This window comes from Schistocerca piceifrons, chromosome 1 (genome assembly GCF_021461385.2).
Source record: "Schistocerca piceifrons isolate TAMUIC-IGC-003096 chromosome 1, iqSchPice1.1, whole genome shotgun sequence".
NCBI lineage: Eukaryota > Metazoa > Arthropoda > Insecta > Orthoptera > Acrididae > Schistocerca > Schistocerca piceifrons.
The window spans coordinates 969,897,766-969,923,195 of NC_060138.1; the positions used below are offsets into that span (position 1 = coordinate 969,897,766).

The 25,430-nt window shown below is 43.9% G+C and overlaps 1 protein-coding gene across 1 annotated transcript in view; it reads right to left on the reverse strand.

Annotated features, from left to right (window-relative positions):
* LOC124776885 (transcription factor collier) overlaps nt 1-5,922 on the reverse strand; it is a 491,431-nt gene extending 485,509 nt beyond the window's left edge. Inside the window, exons 1-2 of the mRNA XM_047252075.1 lie at nt 5,876-5,922; nt 5,164-5,317 (exon numbers count right to left, since the gene is read on the reverse strand). Coding sequence (XP_047108031.1) covers nt 5,164-5,317; nt 5,876-5,922 — 201 coding nt within the window. The remainder of the gene's footprint in view (nt 1-5,163; nt 5,318-5,875) is intronic.
* Between the last annotated feature and the right edge of the window lie 19,508 nt (nt 5,923-25,430).

Here is a 25,430-nt window from a genome sequence, read left to right on the forward strand (position 1 = left end):
GTGGTGACTTTATCGAATGTGAAATGTTAGGCACGCACTTCCTAGTAGTTGGACGCTGAAGAAACGTAGGCTCTAGCGGGAGAACAGTGAAATCTCTCACGGGTTTGCAGGCGGCAAGGGGCGAGAGATTGCCGGGTGCCGGTGAACGCCGAGCTATCGACTGCTCGCAGGGGTGGGTGGGGGCCAGGCCTGCCGGATGATAAATGCGCTGCTCGACTCGCGGCCTAATCTTGCGCGCCGCCACCAACACAATTACACGGCCCGCCCTGACCCGGCTGCTCGTGCGAAAATATTTGCATACAGCACCGCCGCAGTAATCTGCGTACCGGCTCCGCTATCGGCGTCGCCAAGGAGACGTGTGCTGTTGTGGAAAGCGCAACCCAACGCTGGCATATTTGTTTCTGTCATTACTGATCCTGATCTCATGGCAACGACTCAACGCAATAGTTATCTCCATAATCAGATAAAAACGTGTGATTCGTTCACATCGCTTGTGAACACGAACTGACACTGTAAATGAGTTGCTATGTCAATACGTACAGTGAAATGGTACACAAGAATCGCTCGTCTTGTACAAGGGTCATTCCGAAACATATGCTTTCTATTTTGTTGTGACTTTTGAGTATCCGAGCTGGATTATGTTGCTATAGTCTAATTTCTTAATCTTCTCGCTAATGTCTTGTTGGTTTCGGTGTTCTGCAACAGACACTAGCACGATGGGAGAATTTCACAATAGCGACTGACGCCGAATAGCGTAAAGCAGAGATACGTCGTTGAATTCCACACTTCAAGATCAATAAATCTAATCAACTAGTTATCGAACGCCCCTCGTAAGTTCTCTTCCGCGCAACGTCGCAGTCGCAGTCTGCAGCTTCAGGGTGTCACGCTGAGGCCATATCATGAACTATAGATGACTCTAGCTGTCTTAAATTCACTGAAGTTTTTGTTCCGGTTCAATTGCAATTCATCACCGCCTTCTATAGGTGTGTGGAGACCATACAGGAGACGTGAGTAATGTGAGGTGGGGGTACTACCTTTCAGTAGTGATGAAAAAGATGTGCACGGCTAGGACGCCCGGTCGACCCTGCGCAGCTGCCAACCCTCATAATCAACAGTATCAAGGCTGTATTACCAACAGAGACGTACAGTTGAGCAGCGAGGGGTTTGATTGTGATCCGTCGATCACCTCGAATGAGAGTGTCCGTACGTTCCAACACTGCAGGAGCCACAGCTGTGAGCCGCCGGCCGGCGTGCGGGAGATCGGACAGGTTTGTGAAACCTTGTTGTGGTGATGACAGACGCATTGTCCAACGACTCATCGTGATTTTGTTCACTGGCAGGTATCCGTAGACATTCTGCGAGCGCCCATGAATATCTGCGATGCTCTGGTTTTCCGCCACAAGAAACTCAGTGAGAGCGCTCTGCTTCGAACACACCTCCACTACAGACGCCATTTTGAAGGGTACGTATAGCGCCCCGCCGTCCATCGGAACTTCATAAAACTATAGTGGCTGAAGCGGGAATATTCTACCATGTCCCACAACAAATTCAGATTTTTCTACTATAATCATATCTTCTTACAATGTGAATTTTTTTTGTGGTTCTTTCCTTTCAATTCTAATGTATTTTTAATTTATTATTATTTCCATTGTAATTGCTGAAAACAATAATTGCTGTATGTAATAGGGAATCTCTTTTGTAATCTACATGAAAAGCTGTAAAATGAATGACCTGTTATAAAATGTAAGGCAACAGGTCTCTAAATGAGCAATAAATCTAATCAACTGGTTATCGAACGCCCCTCGTAAGTTCTCTTCCGCGCAACGTCTTAGTCGCAGTCTACAGCTTCGGGGTGTCACGCTGAGGCCATATCATGAACTATAGATGACTCTAGCTTTCTTAAATTCACTGGAGTTTTTGTTCCGGTTCTTCAGACGCTCTACATGACTTTGTAATTTGTCGTTAATTTCCAACACTGTGGTATTGTTTTAACCACTTGTTGTTTCCATTACACGTAAATTAAAGTCATAGAGCCGGACTGGATAATAATTAAAAGCATAGAACCAGAATAGATACTAATTTCTCTTGTCTTTTCCAGCTGTTTTCATTAGTGTTAAATGTTTCATGACTTCCTTTTGTGTTTAAGATAAAATATTTTATGTGACCTCAATATTGATCCTTTTCGTATCTAACAGCTCAGGTTTCGTCTCGCTCACGTGGAAAATTACCAAAATCAGTGACACTTATCACTGAAGAATTTCCTGTGGAGTGAATACTGAACGGCGGACAACTCAGACTCATGACGACAGCTGAACAGAAACGTGAGACGTCACTGTTGAGAAGTCAAGATTAACGAACTTGTGTCTGATTTGCTGACAACACATCTTCTCAGAACTATAGTCTACTGACGCCTCCGGCCCGAGGAGGAGACAGTGGCGAACCGGTAGGTTGCTGTCCTGTAGGTCGGTAGCGGCACAGAGTTTCAAGAAAGAGACGAAGCCCAGCTCGAATTGTACAAGTTCGGGAGAGGAAAACGGCAGCGGCATTTCCAGTTTCCACCTTACGCTATTTGGCAAACCATGGGAAAGCCATACGCATATTTGAATCCTGCCCCAACCGTATATGTGTCCTGCTTCTTGTAACTTCATTTCTTGCCAGAGCTGTGGCGCATCTTGTACTTCCCTACTGTGAACGACAGGCACCGCTTTCTGGCATCTTGTGGAAAGGATTTTGTCCAACTTGAACATGGTGGGTTGGATTTCACGTAATCTATCCAAGTGGGCAGTGGTGCAGGACTACTATGCTAGCTTAAAGCCCGCCCAGCTATCCACGGGGTCTAATAGTTACTTCCCGAGCGGGAAGGCGTGCCGGTCTCCAGCACAAATGCGCCCGATGAATTAGTGTCGAGGTCCGGTGTGCCGGCCAACCTGTGGATGGTTTTTAGGCGGTTTTCCATCTGCTTTGGCGAATGCGGGCTGGTTCCCCTTATTCCGCCTTAGTTACACTATGTCGGCGATTGCTGCGCAAACACTGTCTCCACGTACGCGTACACCATAATTACTCTACCACGCAAACATTTGGGGTACACTCGTCTGGTATGAGACTTTGGTTCAAAATGGTTCAAATGGCTCTGAGCACTATGGGACTCAACTGCTGAGGTCATTAGTCCCCTAGAACTTAGAACTAGTTAAACCTAACTAACCTAAGGACATCACAAACATCCATGCCCGAGGCAGGATTCGAACCTGCGACCGTAGCGGTCTTGCGGTTCCAGACTGCAGCGCCTTTAACCGCACGGCCACTTCGGCCGGCGGTATGAGACTTTCCCGGGGGGTGTCCACTGGGGGCCAAACTGCACAATAATCCTGGGTTCGGTGTGGGGCGGCGGTGGGGTGGGTGGGTGGACTGCTGCAGCCTGTTGTGATTTTGTGAACCACTGAGGGCTACAGCGGGACGAAGCCTCTCCGTCGTTTCTAGGTCCCCGGTACGATACCCAGTACACAATGCTAGCTTAAAGGAGAGTGATTTTCCCACGATGACAAATATTCTCACGGAGCTGTCGGAATAAACTTTGAACAGATCTGATGGGAAGCTGCACTTTTATAATGAATTCTATTAGCTGGAGCAGGAATCGAGCCATGCAATAGCAGCATTCTACTCTAGATGCTGATTTACTGACAGGGTCAGATGTTAAAACAGTCTCGTGGAGTTGCATGCTGCATGTAAAAATGTGCCCAGAGCGTCAGATTTCACCCAGAAGGACATTTATTATTGGCTTGGTCCTTAAATTCGCAGCGTTTTTCCGTAAGTTTGGTCCACCCCGATAGCTAAATGGTCAGCTTGACGGACTGTCGCCTACGGGGTCCAGGTTCGATTCCCGGCTGGGTCGGGGATTTTCTCCGCTCAGGGACTAGGTGTTGTGTTGTCTTCATTATCATTTCATCCCCATCCGGCGCGCAGATCGCCCAATGTGGCGTCGATTGTAGTAATACTTGCACCAAGGCGCCAAACGCTCATTTCCATTTCCGTAAGCTTGGTAAACACAACAGATATACATAACGGAGACTTAAGTTATCAATATTTATGACAGTTTGCCGATGCTTTGGTAACTTTCGATCCCACAACTATAGAAATCACGTGGTTTTGAGGCGAAGAACTCGTCAAATCATGTTCGGAGCACATTTTCATTTGGAAACGAAGTTCCTTCAGGGTTATTCGATAGAGAGCAGAAAATCCAAGGGTGCAAGATAAGGTGAGTAAGGTGAGTGCGGAATGACTTGCCAATGGAACTCCTGTGTAGGTATTTTTGTCAGTCTCTATTGTAGATTAGCATCATTTCACTCAGGCTTCCTGGTCGTTGTTCTTGGTTTGCGTCTGCAAGAAGTCTCATTTGTACACCACACCAACGCTATTCCACCACATACATAACATTATCTCTTGTGGAAGCGCGCAGGTGTTTCTATGGTGAACTGCTTTGTTTGGGCTCAGTCATTCCTTTCTTTTCCTTATGTTAGCTTAAAGACACCATTTCTCGACAACAGTAAAGATACAGGATAGGAATGGTCGGTATTGTTCAGGAGCGAACTGATGACGTGTTAGCAATATGCACATATGACCACCCGCTGATTTTTGTGATTTTGGGTTAGAGCGTACCGTATCGCTACACCCCATTTTTGAACCTTTCCCAATGCATGCAAATGTCGTACGATGGTGGAATGATCACAGTTCATCACATTTGCCAGTTATCGAGTACACTGATGTTAATCGTTGTGGATTAAGGCCCCTGAACGCGGAGAGTCACTAATGTCAAAATGATCCTCCTTAAACCATTCTCTTGCCGTCCTGCGTCCAGTGGAATTATCCCCATACACGGCGCAACTGTTTCTGTCTGCCTCTGCTGCTGTCACCCCTTTGCTGAACTCAAACAGAGGACATGCTCCGATTTCTCCACTTGACACTTCATTTTCTAGCATCCACAGCTCCGCTCTGTATCTCCAAATGACAAAATGAGAATATGAAAACTCAAATAACAGCAATGAACTACAAATAAAAAGTGACAATCGATAAATGAACCAAGGCAACCGGAGTACCAACATGCGAAACAGAAAGGCTGCGACCCTAAGCACCAAACAAATACAAAGAGACGGCGCCTGGATGTCTCACCTGGTCCTTCTCGATGAACCCGATGAAGGCGGTGCGCTCGATCTCGACGGGCTGGCCCGCGCGATCGTACAGCGCGATCACGAAGTGGAAGAAGTTGGACTTGCGCAGGTTGCTGGGCGGCTGCTTCTCGAAGTGCGCGCGGCCGATGCCCACGCTGCAACACACAACGCCACACCGAGGCCTCAGTACTCGCCTCGCTGCAACTGGGCACGAATTTCACAAACAAAGCGCTAGCGAGTAAAACAAGTCTGCTGCGCTGTCGCTCCTAAAGACGCGGCAAGCGGGGCTGTTACGCATCAGAGATGGTATTATGGATTATTGACAGTATGTAGCACCGGTAATATCAGGTAATAACAAATTAGTACACGTCCCATACGGTAAACAAACAAATGAGTGTTCCATAAAAAATTAATTAAGCCCATCACGTGCTCACGCGCTGTCGAAACAGTGTGGTGGCGACCTACTATATAGATGAAACACGAATTTAAATGACTTTATCATTGTACACGATCGTACATATTAGTATCAGCATGCGTAGAGTTGTTAATACCTATTCGGTTACAAAAGCCGGTGTGCGTAAATGAGGTGGAAACATTAAAAAGAATCTCTTTCACATGACGGTACCGTAAAGAAGCGCTGCACAGAATTAGACATCGAACTGAAGAAGATAAAAGCAAACAATGGAGACCTATAGCAACATATTCTTGCGTACTGCAGCTTGCGTTCATGGCCATAAGCAAGAAGAGAACGTCCTGCCATAAACTAATACTGCAAATATCCACAGAAATGAAGAAAAAGCTTTTCAAATGCCATTTGTGAAATAGAAATTCTGACACCTCACGAAAACTAAGCGAACGTCACTGGATGTATAGAAAGAAGAGAGAATCGATACGTTGTCATGTAAAAGTATACGTAGATATACAGAGGATTGTACTCCAAGACGTTTTAAAGCTGGATAGCGAAACGTCCACACAAGCAAATCCATCGAGAGATCAAGGTGCACTCTCGGGAGATAACACTGCTGGAAAGACTTTCACAATCTACTTTTGACTGATAATGAACATGATAAACAGGAGATGATAAAAAAAATCTCTTCTTTTCTTCTTCATTAAATATGGAATCTTTCCGAAGTACCTAACGGAGTGCCGAAAAAAAGCACAACACGTCAACAACTGGTGCCCTTCCTGCGTTTTTAAGCTGAGTGGTGACGCTGGTTTGCCCACATTCCTCTCAGCTTTTAGTTATTAACAACGCAGCACTGAAGGGCATTTCTCGTAGATTCATTAAGAAGAGATATAAGAGAAAAATGGTTCCAATCCGGTTCGTGAACTCTGCTTCAATGTTTCGTAGCGGTTCAGTTTTATTAAGGTTTCAAAAATTGAATTAAAAAAGGGAAAATGTTAGGCTCAGTCAACATATTTATGCTACACTGGTTTTCCTGTTGCGGGATCTAACAATTAGTTCCCAGTAGAAGGCAGCATACATAGGTTTAATTTCTTAAACTTGACTTAATCTCTCTTCGTATGTCATATTTCCGAAATGTTCATGTAGTTTACTTGAGACTCGACCATCAAGCTGATGCTGTTGAATTCTAGAGTATATTCCATTCTTCGTCTAACGGAGCATTCAGTACACGAGATGTCAGCATATCGACAAGAATACAACACTACAAACGTATCTGTTCTAGGGTAGGGAAAAAGCTTCTCAGCTGTCTAAAATGTCAGTATGTGACAGCCGTTTGACAAGAAGAAATAGCTGGTGAAGATATCAGCAGAAAAACAAATACTTCAAGGGCAGCCACTGTTGGAACATAAGACAATTCCAAACAACTATACAGAACACACTAGCTAAAAGTCTCCATCGATCGTAGAGAATGAACAAAATACGCTGCGCAACGTACTAATCGACATAACTAAAAAGTTAGGAAAATTTCTTTTTATTCATTATTAAGAGAACGTTTCAGGAAAGTACTTTAGAGTACTGAATGCTTTATCATGACCTAATACTACATTAAAACAGTGAACGAAGTAAGACAAGGAAGGAAGGAAGGAAGACGCAAAGAGCTGTACGCAGCGTGGGTAACGAGTGGAAAGAACGGGAATGGTTTGGCTATATGTGGCTGAAGGTAACGATCGACGATGAGAGGTCAACAATATTGATGATTCCTCTGCAGAATGATAATACACATTTTAGCATCTTCTTACGTAAATATGCCAAGAGCGCCGCTTCTTTAGCATATTGGGGTCATCTAAATATGCTATCATTTTGTAATAAAATATGACCTTTAGTATTTCTAACGTTCACAAATAACAAACCGAGAGTTGGCATGTGACTTTTTAAAGTGTCAGAAAGCTCAATAGTTAAGTTATTGGCCGCCTTCTTCAAAGAACCATCTCGGTGTTTGCCACTAGTGATTTATGGGAACGATGTAAAATCAAGATGGGTGGCCGAGAACTGAACTCTGTTCTTCCTAATACGAGTCCAGTGTGTAACGCTTAGGGACCTCTTGAGTTTAACAGCCCCGCACGAAGGTTATTAAGTAAAGTTTCCTTGCTGACTACCTCGTATTTGGATGTTTCGCTTTAGTTAACACCACAAAAATAATAGAATAGTCTCAGACTAAATGTGATAAGGTCGTATAATTGTGTTTCTAGCTAAAATGTTTGGCGTTTCAGCCGAGCACTATTTCTCTCTTATGTGCTTGTCGGGGTCTATCAGCAAACGGTTGTTTTTGTTTTAATCAAAATGGTACAAATGGCTCTGTTTTAATCAAATTATTTTTTCTACTTGTATCTGTTGTATGCTAAGCGCTGTCGTTACCTACATTTTTCGGACGTCCATCGGTCTATACTTTAATGAGAAAACCTAAAAATGCCGATACAGTGTGAAGCAAACCAAGCGCTGTATCATGTGTGAGATACAGAGGCGAGCGAGTGCGCCGGGACTTACCCAGTTCACTGCTAGTAGCGCCACGTCACCTAAACGCGTCTGCATGTAGCACACATGTATTGCACCATTATTGCAGTATGAAATTAAAAATCAAAATTTATGTTTAAAACTTTGTTAAATTGTAGTTTAGTGTAATTATGTTCCAAATACCAAGTCTTGCTGTTCTAAACTTAATAGTTTACGGAAAAATGCCGTTTTAAGAGAAAAATCAGAGGCGCTAAATAATGACGCTAGGATGCAAAAATTTGGTCAGGAGGTGCAGTTAGAAGTTATAAATAAGTGATGCTGGTTTCCAAAACCATAAAACAAAAATTAACGCCAGAATCCACGTTTTACGGAAAAATCAGAGGCGCTAAATAATGGACTTAGAAACTTGAAAATTTGTTTTATGCTTCAGTACACCCCAAAAATAGTAACAGAGAGTCCACGTTAATCTACCTCTTACAGTTTTTGAGTAATTAAATAAAAACTAATTTTGTAACTAAAATGTACCTAAGTGTTGTAGATTAAATACTTGAAATTTTAATGATAGAGGATTTTGGTTAAACCAGATGATCAAATATATCAAATAATAGAGCTACACCAAGTTTAAGACTTGTAACATAAATAGCAACTGATACAAGTCTTAGCAAAGGTATGGTTCAGAGGTAACAATCTACCGTTAGTTCCACTAAATAAATTCTATTAAGCAAAGTTTTCATTCTAGAGAACTGAAACTTTCTACGTGCTTTCAAACTGCTTATCTGCATACCAGCAAAAATTAAGAAGTTTCTGAAGTAATTGGTAACTATATTATTAAAGATTATGTGCCAGAGATAGCGGTTGCTTGTAGACTGCCGCCGTATGCAAATAGACAGAGACAACAGATGTTTTCTTGACAGTCCGCACCGGCACCTTATAAACCTGAAGCAGTAGGAAGGTTAACTTCGCTGTCAGGCACTGTGAGGTCCACGCCAGTTAAACGTCTGGTCGCGCTCTGCCTCGGATGACGTCAGAGCCGAGCTGTGAAAAGCGCGTATTTGGCAGTGAAAACGGATAGTGATCTCGCGAGGACTGTACACCGTCCTGGATTATTTAGAATTCGGTGAAATAACTGTTAGTGTGCCGTCCGTGTGAAATTCAATTCCGCGTGGCAAGTGGTGAATTTATTTCCACTTTTATGGCGAGCATTAATTTTGAACATTTATTGCGAACTTTCAATTGAGTGATGTTAGTCAGGGCGAAAAACAATCTGGTAGGAAGTTACCGTAGAGGTTGCCTCTGAACTGCTAAAGGTGCTGTTAGATTAGAGAGACTTGTTTTCAACCGAACATAACGCAATTTTAAGTGTTGTATGTGAGAAACTTTAATTAAATTAAATCTTAATAGGAACTTTAAACTTCTACTAAAGTCATAGTCCTGATCCCGCAAAGAAATGGGGAATAGACACTTTTCTTTTAGTGGGCGGGACCGAAATGTGGCCGTGCAGACTGGAAACTAAGGTCAGTATGTTTCCCTTCGCTTTCTGGCTGACCACCAAATTAGTTGCCAGGCTCACGTGATTAAAGACAGCATCAAAACTTTGAAAACCAGTGAAGTAACTTACTTGCCGCCCCACAGGTGTACCCTTTAAAAGCAAGATTTTCAGGTAAAGGAAGGGTTTATTTTTTCCGTTACTAAATTACTGGCATAGGCCGTACGTAGGAGACATCTGAAGTGGCCTAATTTACAAATCACATAAAGCATATGCAGCTGTGCCGTCTTTTCTTGTGTGTCCCCAAAATCAGATTAGATGCCACGAGAATAGTAAAACAGAAACGAGGGCAGCTCCTGGGAGAAAACCTGATATATATATTGAAGACAATGTTTCTACTAAGTATGAAAGAAGGGCTACACATAAATGAATCTACATACACATGCCTACCTTGCTTTGGAGATCAGCCACCGCATTTCGTGTCTGTGGAATAAGACTACAACATTGAGAGTGCTATGGCACAGAAGAATTGCGTTCCGTGAGGCAAGAACCGTTAGGTTCGGGACGGTCGCTTTTACAGATGCAGAAACAGGGTTCCTTGTGGTCAGCAGAGCATGTCAAGCTTTTGTGTGGCGGGGCGTGCCCTCCCTGACAGGCGACCGCTAGGACGGTCCAAGGCCGACTCCGGGGGGAGGGGGTAGCGCATGCCATTGCACGGCGCGTGCTCGCAGGCGTCCCGTCCTGTGCCAGCTGGCCATTCAAAACATTCTCTCTTTTCTTTTGACGCGTTAAAGGAGGAACGATGCAATTCAGGACTTTATTTAGCTGTCCAGTTCGTGTGATGATGCTCATCCCTCATCCCAAGAGTCGTTGAATGCGAGCTAAGTCATTTGCTCACACAAGCTATAAAAATGGTATTTACGTAGAATCTATCCTGAAAGTGTCACCCTTCGCTTCAATGATACATGTAGTTTTCTAACACAGATATCTGCTGACCATCTAAAAATTTAGTTCTCTACTAATAAGCAAATCCTTACAGTCCTGTTCACACCAATCACTAGACACACACACACACACACACACACACACACACACACACACTCAAATCTCTTAACGACATTCGTAGAAATATCAGCGATAGGTATAATGTGTTCTATATAAAAGCCTGGTTTTAGTAACTTCATTTTACCAACTGATAGCAACCATCAGAAAAATACTGATATCCTGCACGAATTACACTGATGGGGAAAAATCTCGGCACCGAGAAATAATAGACGTAGAGTAATTAAATTTCTGTAATAACGTTTGCCTAGGTGACATATTATAGTGATTAACACTGGAAGATCACAGACTAATCTAAGTACGAGATAAGTCATTGAAGAGGTGAAATGCTGGTACATTAATAACCGGCGTAACAGCGAGAGTTTTGAACGCAGCCGATCAAACGTGCATGCATTGTGTTGTACAGGTGCCGGATGTCAGTTTGCGGGATGGAGTTCCATGTCTGTTGCTCTCGGTGTGTCAGTACAAGGACGGTTAATGTTGTTTACAGATTAAACACGAGCTGTTCGATTATGTCCCATACGTGCTCGATTGGAGACAGATTTGGTGATCTAGCAGGTCAAGGTAACATGTCGATACCCCGTGGAATGCTGTTCATGAATGGCAGCATAACAGGTCGAATCCCTAGACTGACGTTCAGTTTTGCAGTCAGGATGCCTGGGAAAACGAGGAGAGTGCTCCTGCTGTCACACCGCAACCGAATGGACTATCTCTGCATGCCTCACGGCCGGTCCACATTCCCATCGAGCGCAACCTATCAACTGTCCCTGTCCACGTCGTCCATATTCGCTCTCTGAGATTCCCACAGGAGGTCGGACATATTTGTGCATCCGCACTGAAGAAGATGGATCCCTTTCCAGGCTAGGCCATTCAAATTACATGAATGCGTGGTGTCTGTTTTTTCGAAAGGCCGGCTGGTGTGGCCAAGCGATTCTAGGCGCTTCAGTCTGGAACCGTGCGACCGCCAGGATCGCAGGTTCGAATCCTGCCTCGTGCATGGATGTGTGTGATGTCCTTAGGTTAGTTAGGTTTAAGTACTTCGAAGTTCTAGGGGACTGATGACCTCAGATGTTAAGTCCCATAGTGCTCAGAGCCATTTGAACCATTTTTTTTTTCGAAGGAATAGACACCACGCACTCATTTAATAATTCAGATTTGCATTAACGTAAGCTGTTTATTATCAACATAGTTCTGTATGTGTAGGTAACTGTCTCTTTGATTTACTACTTATGGAACAAACAACGTATCAGTCTGTGTCCTTGTCTAAAATGTTGTTAAATACCTTTTGGTTCCGTGGCTTTGTTAAAGTCAAGTGATATTAAAATTTGGTTGTTTCTGTGCGTAATTTCTATGACTGACGTTTTCTTTCTTGTACAGAATTGCAGGTAACAATGAACGTTAAATAGACACTGAGTCTAACTGATCTACCACCAGGCGACAAAATCAGGAAATGGACAGATGATCGGGCTTCAACGTCCCTTCGATGACGATGTCGCGACAGGCCGTAGCACGCGCTGGGCTGGGAGAGAGTGAGAAGGAAATCGGCCGTGTCCTTTTCAAAAGAATCGTGTTGGTATACGCGTTAACTGAGTCAAGGTAACCATAATGAAACTAAATCCAGATGGCAGGACGGGAATTTGAATATCGGTACTCCCCGCTGCGTTAACCGCCGCGCCGCTTCTCTCGGTCGCGACAGATTGTGTGTCTACACCAGCAACGGCCGTGAATAAACCTACGCCTACTGACATATCCACGCCAAGTAGAGAGTTTTTGTTTCTGTTAGTTTTCCCGACACAGGCTGGAGACAAAGACTGCTGCCTTTCCGAAATAGCCTGAAAAATGCCCAAGGGAGACGCCGCTCCGCTCTTGTGAGGCGTGCAGTGTCGAGCACCGGCCTAGCAGAGCATTGACGAACAGCCAACCCACAGCAGACCTTTCTGGAGCCCCGCGTGTTTTCAGCTGTAATCTTCAGATGGGTCCAGTAAATCAGCTTAAATCCGGAAATAACACGCTTTCACTAGAGTAAACAGTGACCCACCTTTTGACGAGCTTTCCGTCGTCTGCAATGATATTCAGAATCATTTGCTACCATGCTCAGTTACACATTTTCTCGTCCGTGGTTTGGAACGTGACCCTATTTGGGTGAAATGTATTTTTTTCCTTTTTGTTGTGGAGTTTATTATACTTATTCCGTAAAATTTAAATAATATCTCCAGTTCCAAACGTGAGTCGTCAGTACTGCAGTAAAAAAAGCGTAGTTCCTTTGTTCGCACTGATTTCGTTGGCAGCCTTTAAGGTCAGTGAGTAAACGTTGCTCTCAGTGTGAATTGTTTTGTGCGAGTTGTAAGTAAATGTAAAATGTTCATAAGAAAATTTATCAGCTTTAAACGAAGAAAAAATAAATGTAGAAGTAATTATTGTGACGATCCTAAATTATACTAATTGAACAGAAATGTTTATCAAAATGTATAGAATGACATTTCAAATAACAGACTAACAAGAGCATATATGCAATGCTAACGAATTTCAGAAATGCGTATGTGGAAAGAAAGAGTTTAATGACAAAAAATGATTGAATGTGTTTACAAGAAAACTGACCATTTCTGTGTAAAATTCCGAATGAAACTCTTACTATGGCTATTTTAATCAAGGAAGCATATTAAGACCGTAATTTCTTCCAGGCATTAGTGTACTCCACTCGCCGTGCTATAGCGGAAATTCTAGCGTCAGAGGTGTTCTCTTCCCAGACTGAAGTTCGGTTCAAATGGTTCAAATGGCTCTGAGCACTATGGGACTCAACTGCTGAGGTCGTAAGTCCCCTAGACTTAGAACTACTTAAACCTAACTAACCTAAGGACAACACACACATCCATGCCCGAGGCAGGATTCGAATCTGCGACCGTAGCAGTTGCGCGGTTCCAGACTGAAGCTCCTAGAACCGCTCGGTCACAGCGGCCGGCAGTAGTACAAAGAAACATGCATAATGTGCAAATATGCAAGTACAGTATCCAAATTGAAAACATTATCCTGGACAGTATCTTTACGCTGGGCGTAGCTGCTTCGAGTGTCTCCAACGGGATTTTCTATAAGTGTCCATGGGAACTCCTCTTTATATATCTTTTGACGGCTAAGGTTTCCGCTTACAGCCGTTTGAGCTTCGCAGTAGAGAGCTCCCAAAAGCACTGCCAGGTGTCAGGGATTTCCTTAAGTTGACTCGGATATAAGAGTGCCTTAGTAGTAAAGAATAAACGTTTTAAAACTTCATGCATAATGCGGCGTTTTTTCACGTACCTCAGTGTTTATGATATCGTATCTCTTGATCTATGTGTCATACAACGATACAGTTTTTTAGATGCATTTAGCGGCATACATGGACACTGCCTACGAAATTGATTGGAAATACAGTCAGTGGCAGAGAAATAAATACGCATGACGCGGTAGTTTTTCACACATCGCAATGTGTATCACCTCATATTTCCTGAGTTATGAGGAAGATGGTTTTTCCCTTAAATCGACTGTTGTCTGAGAGCAAGGTATATGTGTACTAAGTTTGGTTGAAATCGGTTCAGTGGTTTAGGAAATGTGGCACACACACACACACACACACACACACACACGCACACACACGCACGCACTTTTATACTGTGCATGGATTCCTTTGAAAGTGTGTTTCAGTCTGCTAAGACATCAGATCCTTCAACAGTAGTAAAGAGCGCGTAACTGAATTGTGATAAATTTGTTTTTGCTGAGGACATTAGCATCAGCGTGCTTATGAGACGATTCCAGGGTCTTCGAAATTTTTGAAGGTTAGTTCGCAGACCTGAACGTGGGTAATACGATAGGGGACTTGACCAATTAGTCGTTAGTAAAATATGCCAGGTGACTTACAAGACTCTGATATTTCGGAACTTCTAGTCTAATCTCACGATCAAAACAAGTTACGTTACCAAATACAGCGGACAGCAATTTATATAGTGACAGCCCACGACCTATTGCGATACGGCTGTTGCCAGCAAATCGATGAAAGCAGAATGCTATTCTGCATGTGAGGTAACCTGAAGGCATCACATTGAGTTAATATTTATGCAACGTACATTCCAAGGATTAACAAATGCTACACCACTGAATTATACATTTCAGGAATATTCAAATGTAGCTAAAAGGAAAAAAAAAATCTTCGGTTAAGAAATAATTACTGCTTAATACATCCACCCGTGTGAAATTAAGAATGTTACCTACATCACAAATTTTTCGGTCTCCTATTTGTTAAAATCTATGAGAAAACTATTTTCGATATGGTAAGTGCCATGTTCAACGGCATATTCATTGACGCCAATGGTGGAGAATTCGAACGCATGTATCATCTAATTAAAATTTTAAGGATTTTTTTTAATTTGTTGACATTTACATAGAATATCGTAGAAATCTGCATCAAACCAGCCTTCGGACTCGAGAAAACTACAACATCAATTGAAAATTAGCATTTGTGTTCAGTGAAGGTAATTAGAAGCACAGGAGGGAAAGTGTTTTCACTGTCCGCAGCTCATGGTGTAGTAGCTATCGTTGATGCCTCTGGATCACAGGGTTCGATTCCCGGCCGGGGAGGGGATTTTCTGTGCCCGCGGACTGGGTGTTCGTGCTGTCCTCATCATTTCATCATCATTCGTGACAGTGGCTAGATTGGACTGCGAAAAAAATTGGGACTGATGACCGCGCAGTTGAGCGCCCTACAAACCAAAAATCGTCTCAAAGTGTTTTTACTGTTGCTCCTGACTAGGATAAGAATTGACAGAGGCAGACTACGTATACTAAGTTCACCTTTTTGTCCCTCGGGTTTCTTACGCACTCGGTCAGCAGTTGTTATTATCCCGTCAAAATATCATCGAAGTACGTGGCTGACAGTAGTGAGCCTGCTCGCCCGCCCCCTGACCTCTTGTGAGGGCCGCCAGTCGCCACCACGCAGGCTGTACGGCTGTGCCTCGCTCTAGCCTCGGGTGACCGCTCGTGCCTCCTGCTGGTGCAAAAACAGCGACGCAGGGCAGGCGACCAAGTTTATGTACTTGCTGCCCGCGCCTTCCTTCCAAGCAAGCACTGAATCTCTGGTAGCTGCTAAGTGCGCCTGTTCATTACGCAGCAGGAGCTCGACAACATATTTCGTATCTCATTGGAGCTTACAAGAAGAGCTGAGGCACTAAATGTAAACGTAGAAGAACAGACGCGAGTAGAATGTCTAACGCAGTATAAGGCGGAAGTCGAGTGAAACAGTAGGGTGAAGATCATGAGAGGGAAGTACGATTATGATAAATTTCGTTCCTCCTACGTCTACGTCTACATATATATCCCGTAATCCACCGTGCAGTGCATGGCGGAGGGTTCCTTGTGGCGCTACTAGTCATTTCCTTTACTGTTCAATTCGCAAATAGAACGAGAGATATAAACTGTCTAAAAGCCTCCGTACGTGCCCTAATTTCTCGCATCTTTACGCGTAATGTACGCTGGCGGTACAAGAATGGTTTTGCAGTCGGCCTCAAATGCTGGTTCTCTACATTTCGGAATAGTGCCCTGCGAAACGAGCGTCTTCTTCTCTCCAGGGATTCCCATTTGAATTCACGGAGCATCTCCGTAATACTAGCTTCCTGACCGAACCTAGCACCACGCACATGGATTGCTTCGATACCTTCCTGTAACCCGACCGAGTGGGGATCCCAAACACTCTAACAGTACTCAAGAATGGGTCACAGTAGCGTTCTATACGCCGCCTACACTTGCCGAAAATTCTGCCAATGAAACGAAATCGAGTGTTCGCCTTCCCTACTACGGACATGACATGATCATTCCACTCCACAACCACGTACTTGAAATTCAGTTCCTAGTGGTAAAATGTTCTAGCATTTGAGACACAGATTAAGAATCTGTATTTTGCCTCGAAAAGTAATCCAAAAATATCTAATTATGGCCATAAAAGAAAGGAGACAAAGAAATATATATCTTCTTTTGCTACTGCCTTTATCCTGCATTGTGCGCAGGTTCGGCAGGATTAAGGACGGACGTGGCATGGTTAATTTTAAGGGGTGGCCGGATGCCCTTCCTGCCGCCACCCCATACCCCTCAGGACGGACTTAGTGTACTCCAACTGTCTGCGTCTAGTGTAAATCGTGAAATCGTGAAATAGGTTCGCAGGAGAGCATCTGTAAAGTTTGGAAGGTAGGAGACGAGATACCGGCAGAAGTAAAGCTGTGAGACCGGGCGTGAGTCGTGCTTCGGTAGCTCAGATAGTAGAGCACTTGCCCGCGAAAGGCAAAGGTCCGGAGTTCGAGTCTCGGTCGGGCACACAGTTTTAATCTGCCAGGAAGTTTTGTAGTGTGAGTGTGTTTCAAATGTCTGCTAGTCGTGTAACTGAGGCGGGACGTGGGGAGCAGCCCGGTATTCACCCTTTAGGATGTGGAAACCCGCCTAAAACCCACATCCAGATTCGATCCGGGCCGGCGCGCCTACCCGAGTCCAGGAAGCAGCGCGTTAGCGCTCTCGGCTATCCTAGCAGGGACGACTCGAACCTCCGACGGGAGGAGCCGCGCGGACCGTGACAAGACGCCTCATACCGCGCGGTGAAATTTGCCATTAATGGGCTTTGACAGCACGCGAGTGCCTTAGCTAACAGCACGACATCGCCTGGAACGCCTGTCCTGGCCTCGTGACGAAGTCGGTTGATCCCTAGACGACTGGAAAACCGTGGCCTGGTTATTTGAGTCCCGATTTCAATTGGTACGTGCTGACGGTAAGTTCGAGTGTGGCGCAGACGCCACGAAGCCATGGACTCTAGTTGTCAACAAGACACTGTGCAAGCTGATGGTGGTTTCATAATGGTGTGGGCTTTGTTTGTATGGAATGGACTGGGTCGTACGGTCCAACTGAACCGATCATTGGAAATGGTTATGTTCGGCTACCTGGAGACCATTTGCAGCCATTCATGGACTGCATTTTCCCAAACACCGATGTCATGTCACTGGGCCACAACTGTTTGAAGAACATTCTGGACAGTTCCAGCGAACGATTTGGCCACCCAGATCACTCGACATGAATCCCATCGAACATTTATAGGACACAGGTGAGAGGCCAGTTCGCGCACATTATCCTGCACCGGCAACACTTTCGGAAACATGGACGGCTATAGAAGCAGCGTGGCTCATTACTTCTGCAGAGACTTTCAACTGCTTGTTGAGTCCATGGCACGTTGAGTTGCTGCACTACGCCGTGCAAAAGGAAAGTATTAAGAGTTATCCCATGACTTTTGTCACCACTTCTGGCGAATGCTGGAATGGTTGTTAACAGCCACGCCGTTTCCTGTCACCATTCTTCTCCAACTGAAGTGCTGCTCCGTCACTAATGACCATTATTGTTTAGAATGTATAGTTTCTGCCTTCCTTCCTCATCAAGATCTTAGGTGGAATGACGTTAGTGCTTTGCGACAGTGAATCCACGTATCAGCCCCACGTTGATGCGATGTTGAATCGTAGCCGACAGCGGAGAGACTTGAGGTTGGCAGTGGCGCCAGTTGCGCGCGGGCGCCTCATTACGCCAGTGGCCAGCGGCGCACGCGGCTGGCGCCAGTCGCGGCCGCATCACGGCGATAGCACGCGGGCAAAAAGCGCGGCGCGCCCGCCATCTGCGGCCTACGACAAGCCCGCACTCGGGCCAGCCGTCAAATTAATCAGATACCCGAGCCGCTCTTTCCAATTTAGCCGCAGTTTAGATTAACTCCAGTATTACTTTGACATGCGCCAAACAAATTTACGGACCAGACGTTCGGGCTGTTGCAGGGTCTACTAAGAGCAGCTGCTGATATACGTGTGCATGCACCAATACCTCGTCCCTATCACTGTCCTGCGTTCTTGCACACCCTGTTTGGGTAAGACTGGGTGACGAGAATGCCACACACACAGAGCAGATGACTGTTACTTCTTTAAATATACATTTTCTCAGGTTCTATAAAATCCTATCAGAATTGCAGCCTTCGGATAGCTACGAAGCAATCAAAGTAAATTGTCATCAATAGAAGATAGAAACTTACGCACTATTTAGTAGACATGATTCCTTCCTATTGATATTACACATCGGTGTTAAGAGGCCCTAAATTTCATCACCGAATCCGAACTATGGTGAAACGTAGCATGCGTATTCATTGCTTATTTCTTCGGAAACTGGTAATGATCCCTAAGCTAATGAGTCGTAACTGGAGCAGGAACCCATAAACGGTTGATTCAGCATTACGTCGGCCCTTATCGCAACAGTATACTGTAGCTGTCGTCTGCCATATCGGAAGCCTAGATAATAATAAGCAATTGCATTTTATTTTGTGCTAGGAATCAGTTCTCACTGATCTCTTATCTCTTAAGTCGATTGGCGCCTACACAGGTCATAACGAATTACGAAGCGAAGAAATCAGCCACCGGTACTCTTTTGTGTGAAGAAGTAGGGCCATTCCTTGTAATAAATGTCGAACATTGTTGAATTTTGAAAGTTGAATAGAGGACCGGAAGTTCAGCAGAAAGATTAAATCACCAGACGTCCTTTTTTCTTTTGTTATTCAACGTTAGAGAGAAATATCTCGAATGAAATTTTGGAAATTTGGGGTAATTTCCTATGGGACCAAACTGCTGAGGTCATCGGTCCCTAGGCTTACACACTACGTAATCTAATTTAAAATGACTTACGCTAAGGACAACACACACACACCCCCATGCCCGAGGGAGCACTCGAGCCTCCCACGAGGGGGGAGGGGGGAGGCGCGCGAACTGTGACAAGGCGCCCGAGACCGCGCGGCTACCCCACGCGGCATCTCGAATGATAAGGAAAACTATAGTACAGCGTGAGATGCACAACGTGTGATCTGGTGCCGACAGGAATGCTAAACTATTTGGTATCACTCTTGAGGCTTCATCTTATCCTCGTTTATGTGTCGCTTTGGCTCTGAGCACTATGCGTTTTAACTTCTGAGGTCATCAGTTGCCTAGAACTTAGAACTAATTAAACCTAACTAACCTAAGGACATCACACACATCCATGCACGAAGCAGGATTGGAAACTGCGACCGTAGCGGTCGCTCGGTTCCAGACTGTAGCGCCTAGAACCGCACGGCCACTCCGGCCGGCTATATGTCGCTTTATCGTCAGTGAAGATCTTCAGAGAAAAAGTAGGTCTCCACATAGAAGCGTGTGCAATGAAAGAAAAGGTTTTAAGACAGTCAGACCGGGAGCTATCCCTTGCGAAAGACGCAGTTACAGACTAATCATAAAATAGCAGTTTATCCTCAATAGTAAAGGTAAACTGCCCGCTTAAAGTGACCGTATTTATTTACTAGCTAATCCATCGGCCTAGCTGTCTGAGCATGTTTAATGTACATGAGGCTGAGAAGAAAAAGACCGTCCATAATGTGGGGAATTTCTATGTCTAATCCTAGTAAAAAAAGTCACAAAAAGAGGGCGTCAATAACTCGGTGCCGCTGTATGCACCCCGACCGGAAGCTGAGGCCACCAATAGCGGGCAGCCGATGGCACGACGAGACTGAGGTAGCCGTCAAAGACAAGATGACCTAGACGGCAGCATATTGAGTTTATTTAAAATACTGTAAAATAAAACAGTTTTCTGCTCTAATTAGTCCAGTAAAGACACACTCGCCAACCCCCAACAGATTTCTGATGGACATAAGTGTAACCTGTGGGTCAATTGAAGTTAAGGAATAGCAACGGCAAAGTGCTGTACGAATACGAGAAAATATAGTGATGTGTACTTAATACAATTCTGACTGTAATTCGTATTTTGAATTCCAAGAAGTGTTTGGATGAATTAATGGAACGAGTTCCTACTTGTCTCATTCCATAACTGGTCTCGGATATTTTTAATAGGAAGTTGACAGCTGTTTTTTCTGTGGAAGACGGTTATTCGGTGGTTTGAATGGCTTTTGGTAGTAATGGATATAAGCGCTATCGTCTTTCGACCCTGAGTGTATACTCAGATTTTTAATTATTTGGGCTTAATTTACTGTTATTAGGCGGCAGTTATTAGGATTATTATCTGGCATTCCACTAGGCCGATAACTTGCACCCGGTAAGCCTAGGTGCCGGTTTTTTACTTGGTCGATCAAAATATCTGCCACCTACGTATAGTAAGTGAACCAAACATAGGCCAGCCACAAGCAATAAGCGAGTTTCAACGAAGGAACCAATCGAGGTGTATACCGTACATTACGAGTGTTAGTCATCAAGTTTTAATTACCTCTCACATAAAATAAATTGACTTAATTTTTTGTTTTGCTACATACACGTACTTCCAGTCTTGGTATAAATTTAAATCCCGAAACCCACTGTCGTAGGATGCCGTTAGGAGAGCCAAAATAAAACTTATCAGTCGATTTATGAAGTGTAAATAGTCTACACCATTCTGTTTAAGTTCTTCTGGCGATGGACTACGGTAGTTTGACTCGGCGATTTCAGTGTGTATCAAAGGTGCAAATATCTACCGGCAACAAAACAGAAAATCAATTACAACTTATTGACTACCCCTCGTTATTTCGAAAAGTACGTTGTTTAGAAAAACTGTCCACCAGAATATGCACATGCGTATTTCGCCTCTGCTCTATAACTAAAAAAAAAAACATAGCACATCAACATCCTTTCAGGCTGCTCAGAAATACTCTTTCATTTCATCTGTGTAATCTATTGCGAAGAATGTATGCTTCTGCTTCATGACGACATTCGCAAGTTACGTGTCTTCTTAGGCCTTAGTTAATAGGTCGAGGCAGGCAGTTTTCTCATGTCTGCTGCAGAGCAATCCTCAGAACCCCCGAAGTTGTTTATACAAGTATTTTTTCTTTACAAGTTTGAGGATTTAAACCCGAAGCTTGTAAATTTGAAACCAAAATAATCTAAAACGATAACTTTTACTATCATCTTGGCATTGTTTCGAATTTTCGACGATCTGAGATGCTTCCAGAAACTACAAATGAATGAAGAATACGATTTCTTTCGTACCGAAATGTGTATCAATGTATAATGGGCACGGTGCCGACAGAGATGAATTGTGAAATGACATACAGCACAGCGCCATAGACATTCTCCTGTGGTTGGAACTGAAGCAAAGGCCCAACACACGAACGACGGATCGCAGCAATCCGTCGCATGGGCTACCGATTGCTTCGTAGAGCTGTGTGTGAGCAAATCACAGCGTTTGGTCTCTCGTCGTCGGTCACCTGGAGGTCCCAGGCAGTTTGATGGATCGAATGTGATTCGTGCATACAACATGGCTTCCTGGCTGATTAGCAGCAATGTGAGGCGACTCGTTTCTGCAGTTATTAAGCGTGATCGTGCAATTTTCTTTCGTTTCGCTTTTCCCACGTCGTGTAAGAACTGTACCTTTGAATTCATAGTTATTCATGGACCACCAGCTACTATGAGAAGTGGAGAGCGGAATTTCCATTTACAGTATTTTAAGAATTAATACGAAATATACGCTACCAATTTGCAATAATTAGCATTTTGAAGCATGTGCTATACATGGAGAATTGATGGGAAGTTAACAGCTGCAGTCGCAATTCAGTGGACTCCATCAGATGATTTCGAATAATTTATAAAATAGTTACGTGTATGATGGCCGAAGTAGAGAGGATATAAAATGTTGATCGGCAATGACAAAAAAGCGTTTCTGAAGAAGACAAATTTGTTAACATTGAATGCAGAGTTAAGTGTTAGGAAGTTCTCTCTGAAGGTAGACTGTATCCATGTACGAAAGTGAAACAGGGACGATAAATAGTTTACACAAGAGGGGAATAGAAGCTTCTGAAATGTGGTGTTACATAAGAATGTTGAAGATTAGACTGGTAGCTCGCGTAACTAATGACGAGATAGTGAATAGAACTGGGGGGCAGGGGAGTGAAGAAATTTGTGGCCCGATCTAAACAAAAGAAGGGATCAGTTGGTAGGACACGTTCTGAGACCTCAAGAGCTCATCGATTTAGTACTGAAGAGAAGTGTGAGACGGTGGGATTAAAAAATAGTAGAAGGTGCCCAAGAGAGGAATACAGTAAGCATATTCAAGAGGATCTACATCTACATCTTTATGGATACTCTGCAAATCATATTTAAGTGCCTGGCAGAGTGTTCATCGAACCACCTTCACCTATATTTTTCCGTAAGAGCTCTGATTTCCCTGATTTAATCATGGTGATCGTTTCTCCCTGTGTAGGTCTGTGTCAACAAAATATTTTCGCATTCGGAGCAGAAAGTTGGTGGTTGCAATTTAGTGAGAAGATTCCGACGCAACGATAAACGCCTTTGTTTTAATGACGTCCACCCAAAATCCTGTATCATTTCAGTGACACTCTACACGGATGTAGGTTGCAGTGTTGTTCGGAGATGAAGACCCTTGCACAGGATAGAGTAGAATTTAGAGTTGCATCAAACCAGGCTTTGGACTGAAGCTCACAACAACAACAAGATCTAAACAGAATAACATACGTACTATTTTGTGAAGGGGACATTTTAGTTTAAATGTTGAGGGGGGATCTATTACACAGCTGTACTCAAGTAGCCCGTTATTTCACATAATTTAATTCTCCGTCGTACAATTTATAACAGACTTATGGCAATCAGTAGTGGGGCTATTGACAACATCTCTATAGAAATATCGAGAGTGCAAACAAATTGTGTAAATACTTGAAGTTAAACATATGACTAATGAATGAAACAGTAATAGGGGACTAATATACATATGATAAACGAATTGTATTGACACACTGGATAGATGTAAGCAACCCACTTGGCGTAAGTGAAAAATGTAGTATATTCTGTAACGTAACCTACAATCCGCAATAAAAGCGTTTCAAAACAAGTTTAATAAATAATAATTCTCGTTTATTATAAATTTATTTTTTGCGAGTTTTCGTGGAGGTAGGAGGGGATACCACTGTTGCTAAAGAGCAGTTCATTTTCCGTAGCAGAGCTCTTCGACGCAACAGCGTTCGTAATACTAATTGACAATGCTTGGCAAATTGCTCGTGTGTCGAGTCGCGCGACCGATTGCAGGTGATGTCGCATGCGACAGATCGCTGCGATGCGTCGCTGGTGTGTGGGGCCCTTAAAAGAGCTGTAAGGGCCGCCGGAGGTTCAGCACCCGAGTGTGTTTGTGCGTGGTGACAGCTGGGCGGTTGTTCCGGGGCGGTCGTTTTGTCGGCTCTGGCTGTCGGTGCCGGACCGCACACGTCGCAGGGCGACCTGGGCTACGGTGTTTCTCACGACAAAGGAAACAGCAGGTAGCGAGCACCTCCGTGTCGTCCGCAGCTAACTCCTGTTCTGGATGACTCCTGTCCCGTTTTTAGAAAGGAGTCACTGCCCGCCTCTGCCGGTAAAATCTTTATTGCAGTGCGGCATCGGGCGGTTTCGACTGAGTGTGCTGCACTGTAGCTCGCACGTATAGCCACTACCATAAGCCGCCGGGCGAGTCACGCCGGGTTGGAGGTGGGGGGTCCATGCGCCCAGTCTGGCGGGACCTTGACACAGTTTTCAAGCGAGCCCACTATAATAAGTAAACGCACCGTGTACCGCCGTTTCATACGTACTTCAGACATCGTACATCCGCACGTGAACGCAAACCGTCATTAAAGCATTACAGAGAATTTGCATGAAAATGACATTTTAGAAATCTGTTGCAATAAAGTTTTACAGCCAGAAGGGGACTGTGATTCTTTTACACTACTTATTGCGGCTTCGGCAAGAAATGTAAAGAAAATTTCCAATTTGATAGCACGGTACAGTACACGTCTACGCAAGGGAGTGACTCAGTACAAAAACGTTTGCTGTTGTCAACGTGTTGTGTGCAAAGAAAATTGTGTATTGATGTTCAATGCGAGTCCGTTTCTGTATAAGTGGACTATAAGGAAATCTAAAGACAACTGGACAATGCAGCATATCACACATCGAAATCATCACGGATTAATGACATTAATCAAAAACGCGCCTGTAAATAGGGATCATTTCTGGAAACGCGTCTTTCAAAAGATGAATAAAATGAAAATCATTACTGGTGACAAAAAAATTTACTTTATATAAAAAAACCTTGTAAAATTACGTGAAACTCTCTACATTGTTCACGTTCTTTTGGCAAAGCCTTTTTGTTATGTTAATGCATCAAACTTCGAAGACATGAAGAATAATCCTCTAATATATCATGGTGAGTAATTCACTAGTGTAGCTAGAATACATTCAGATCGGTTTTAGATTTATTCCAGACAAATTTTGGAATTCTTCTTACGTGATTTAAATTTCGGGATTCGTTCCTTCCGAATTCGAGTCTAGTGTTGTAATTTTATATCCCTGTCGGTCAGCGCACGCAGTTTTATTTTGTACCTGCAAAAGTAACAGGCTCGAACGAAGAAATTATAAGGAATCACCATCGAGGGTAATGTGTACCATCTTTACGCAGTACCGTCTTTACTCGAATGAGTGTGTTTCACTTTTAAGGCTGCTTAAGAAGAGAAAATCTGTGACGTGTCCTGAGATGCGTTTCCGAATCTTTCCGCATAATCGCAACATCTTTGCTACTTTACAAAAGGTTTTAGACTCCCGAAATTTTGCAACTAAACATCCCGAAGTTATGCAATTAAATATGGAGCTTCCTATACCGGCTGAGCTCTGTAGGAATGGTGGTGATGCGGTACAGTTTTCATTACAAAACTAAAATGTAAGTCTACCGGCAAACTGAAGAGCGAGCAGACGAAGCCCACTCCCATTCTACAGACAGGGAGACGCTATCC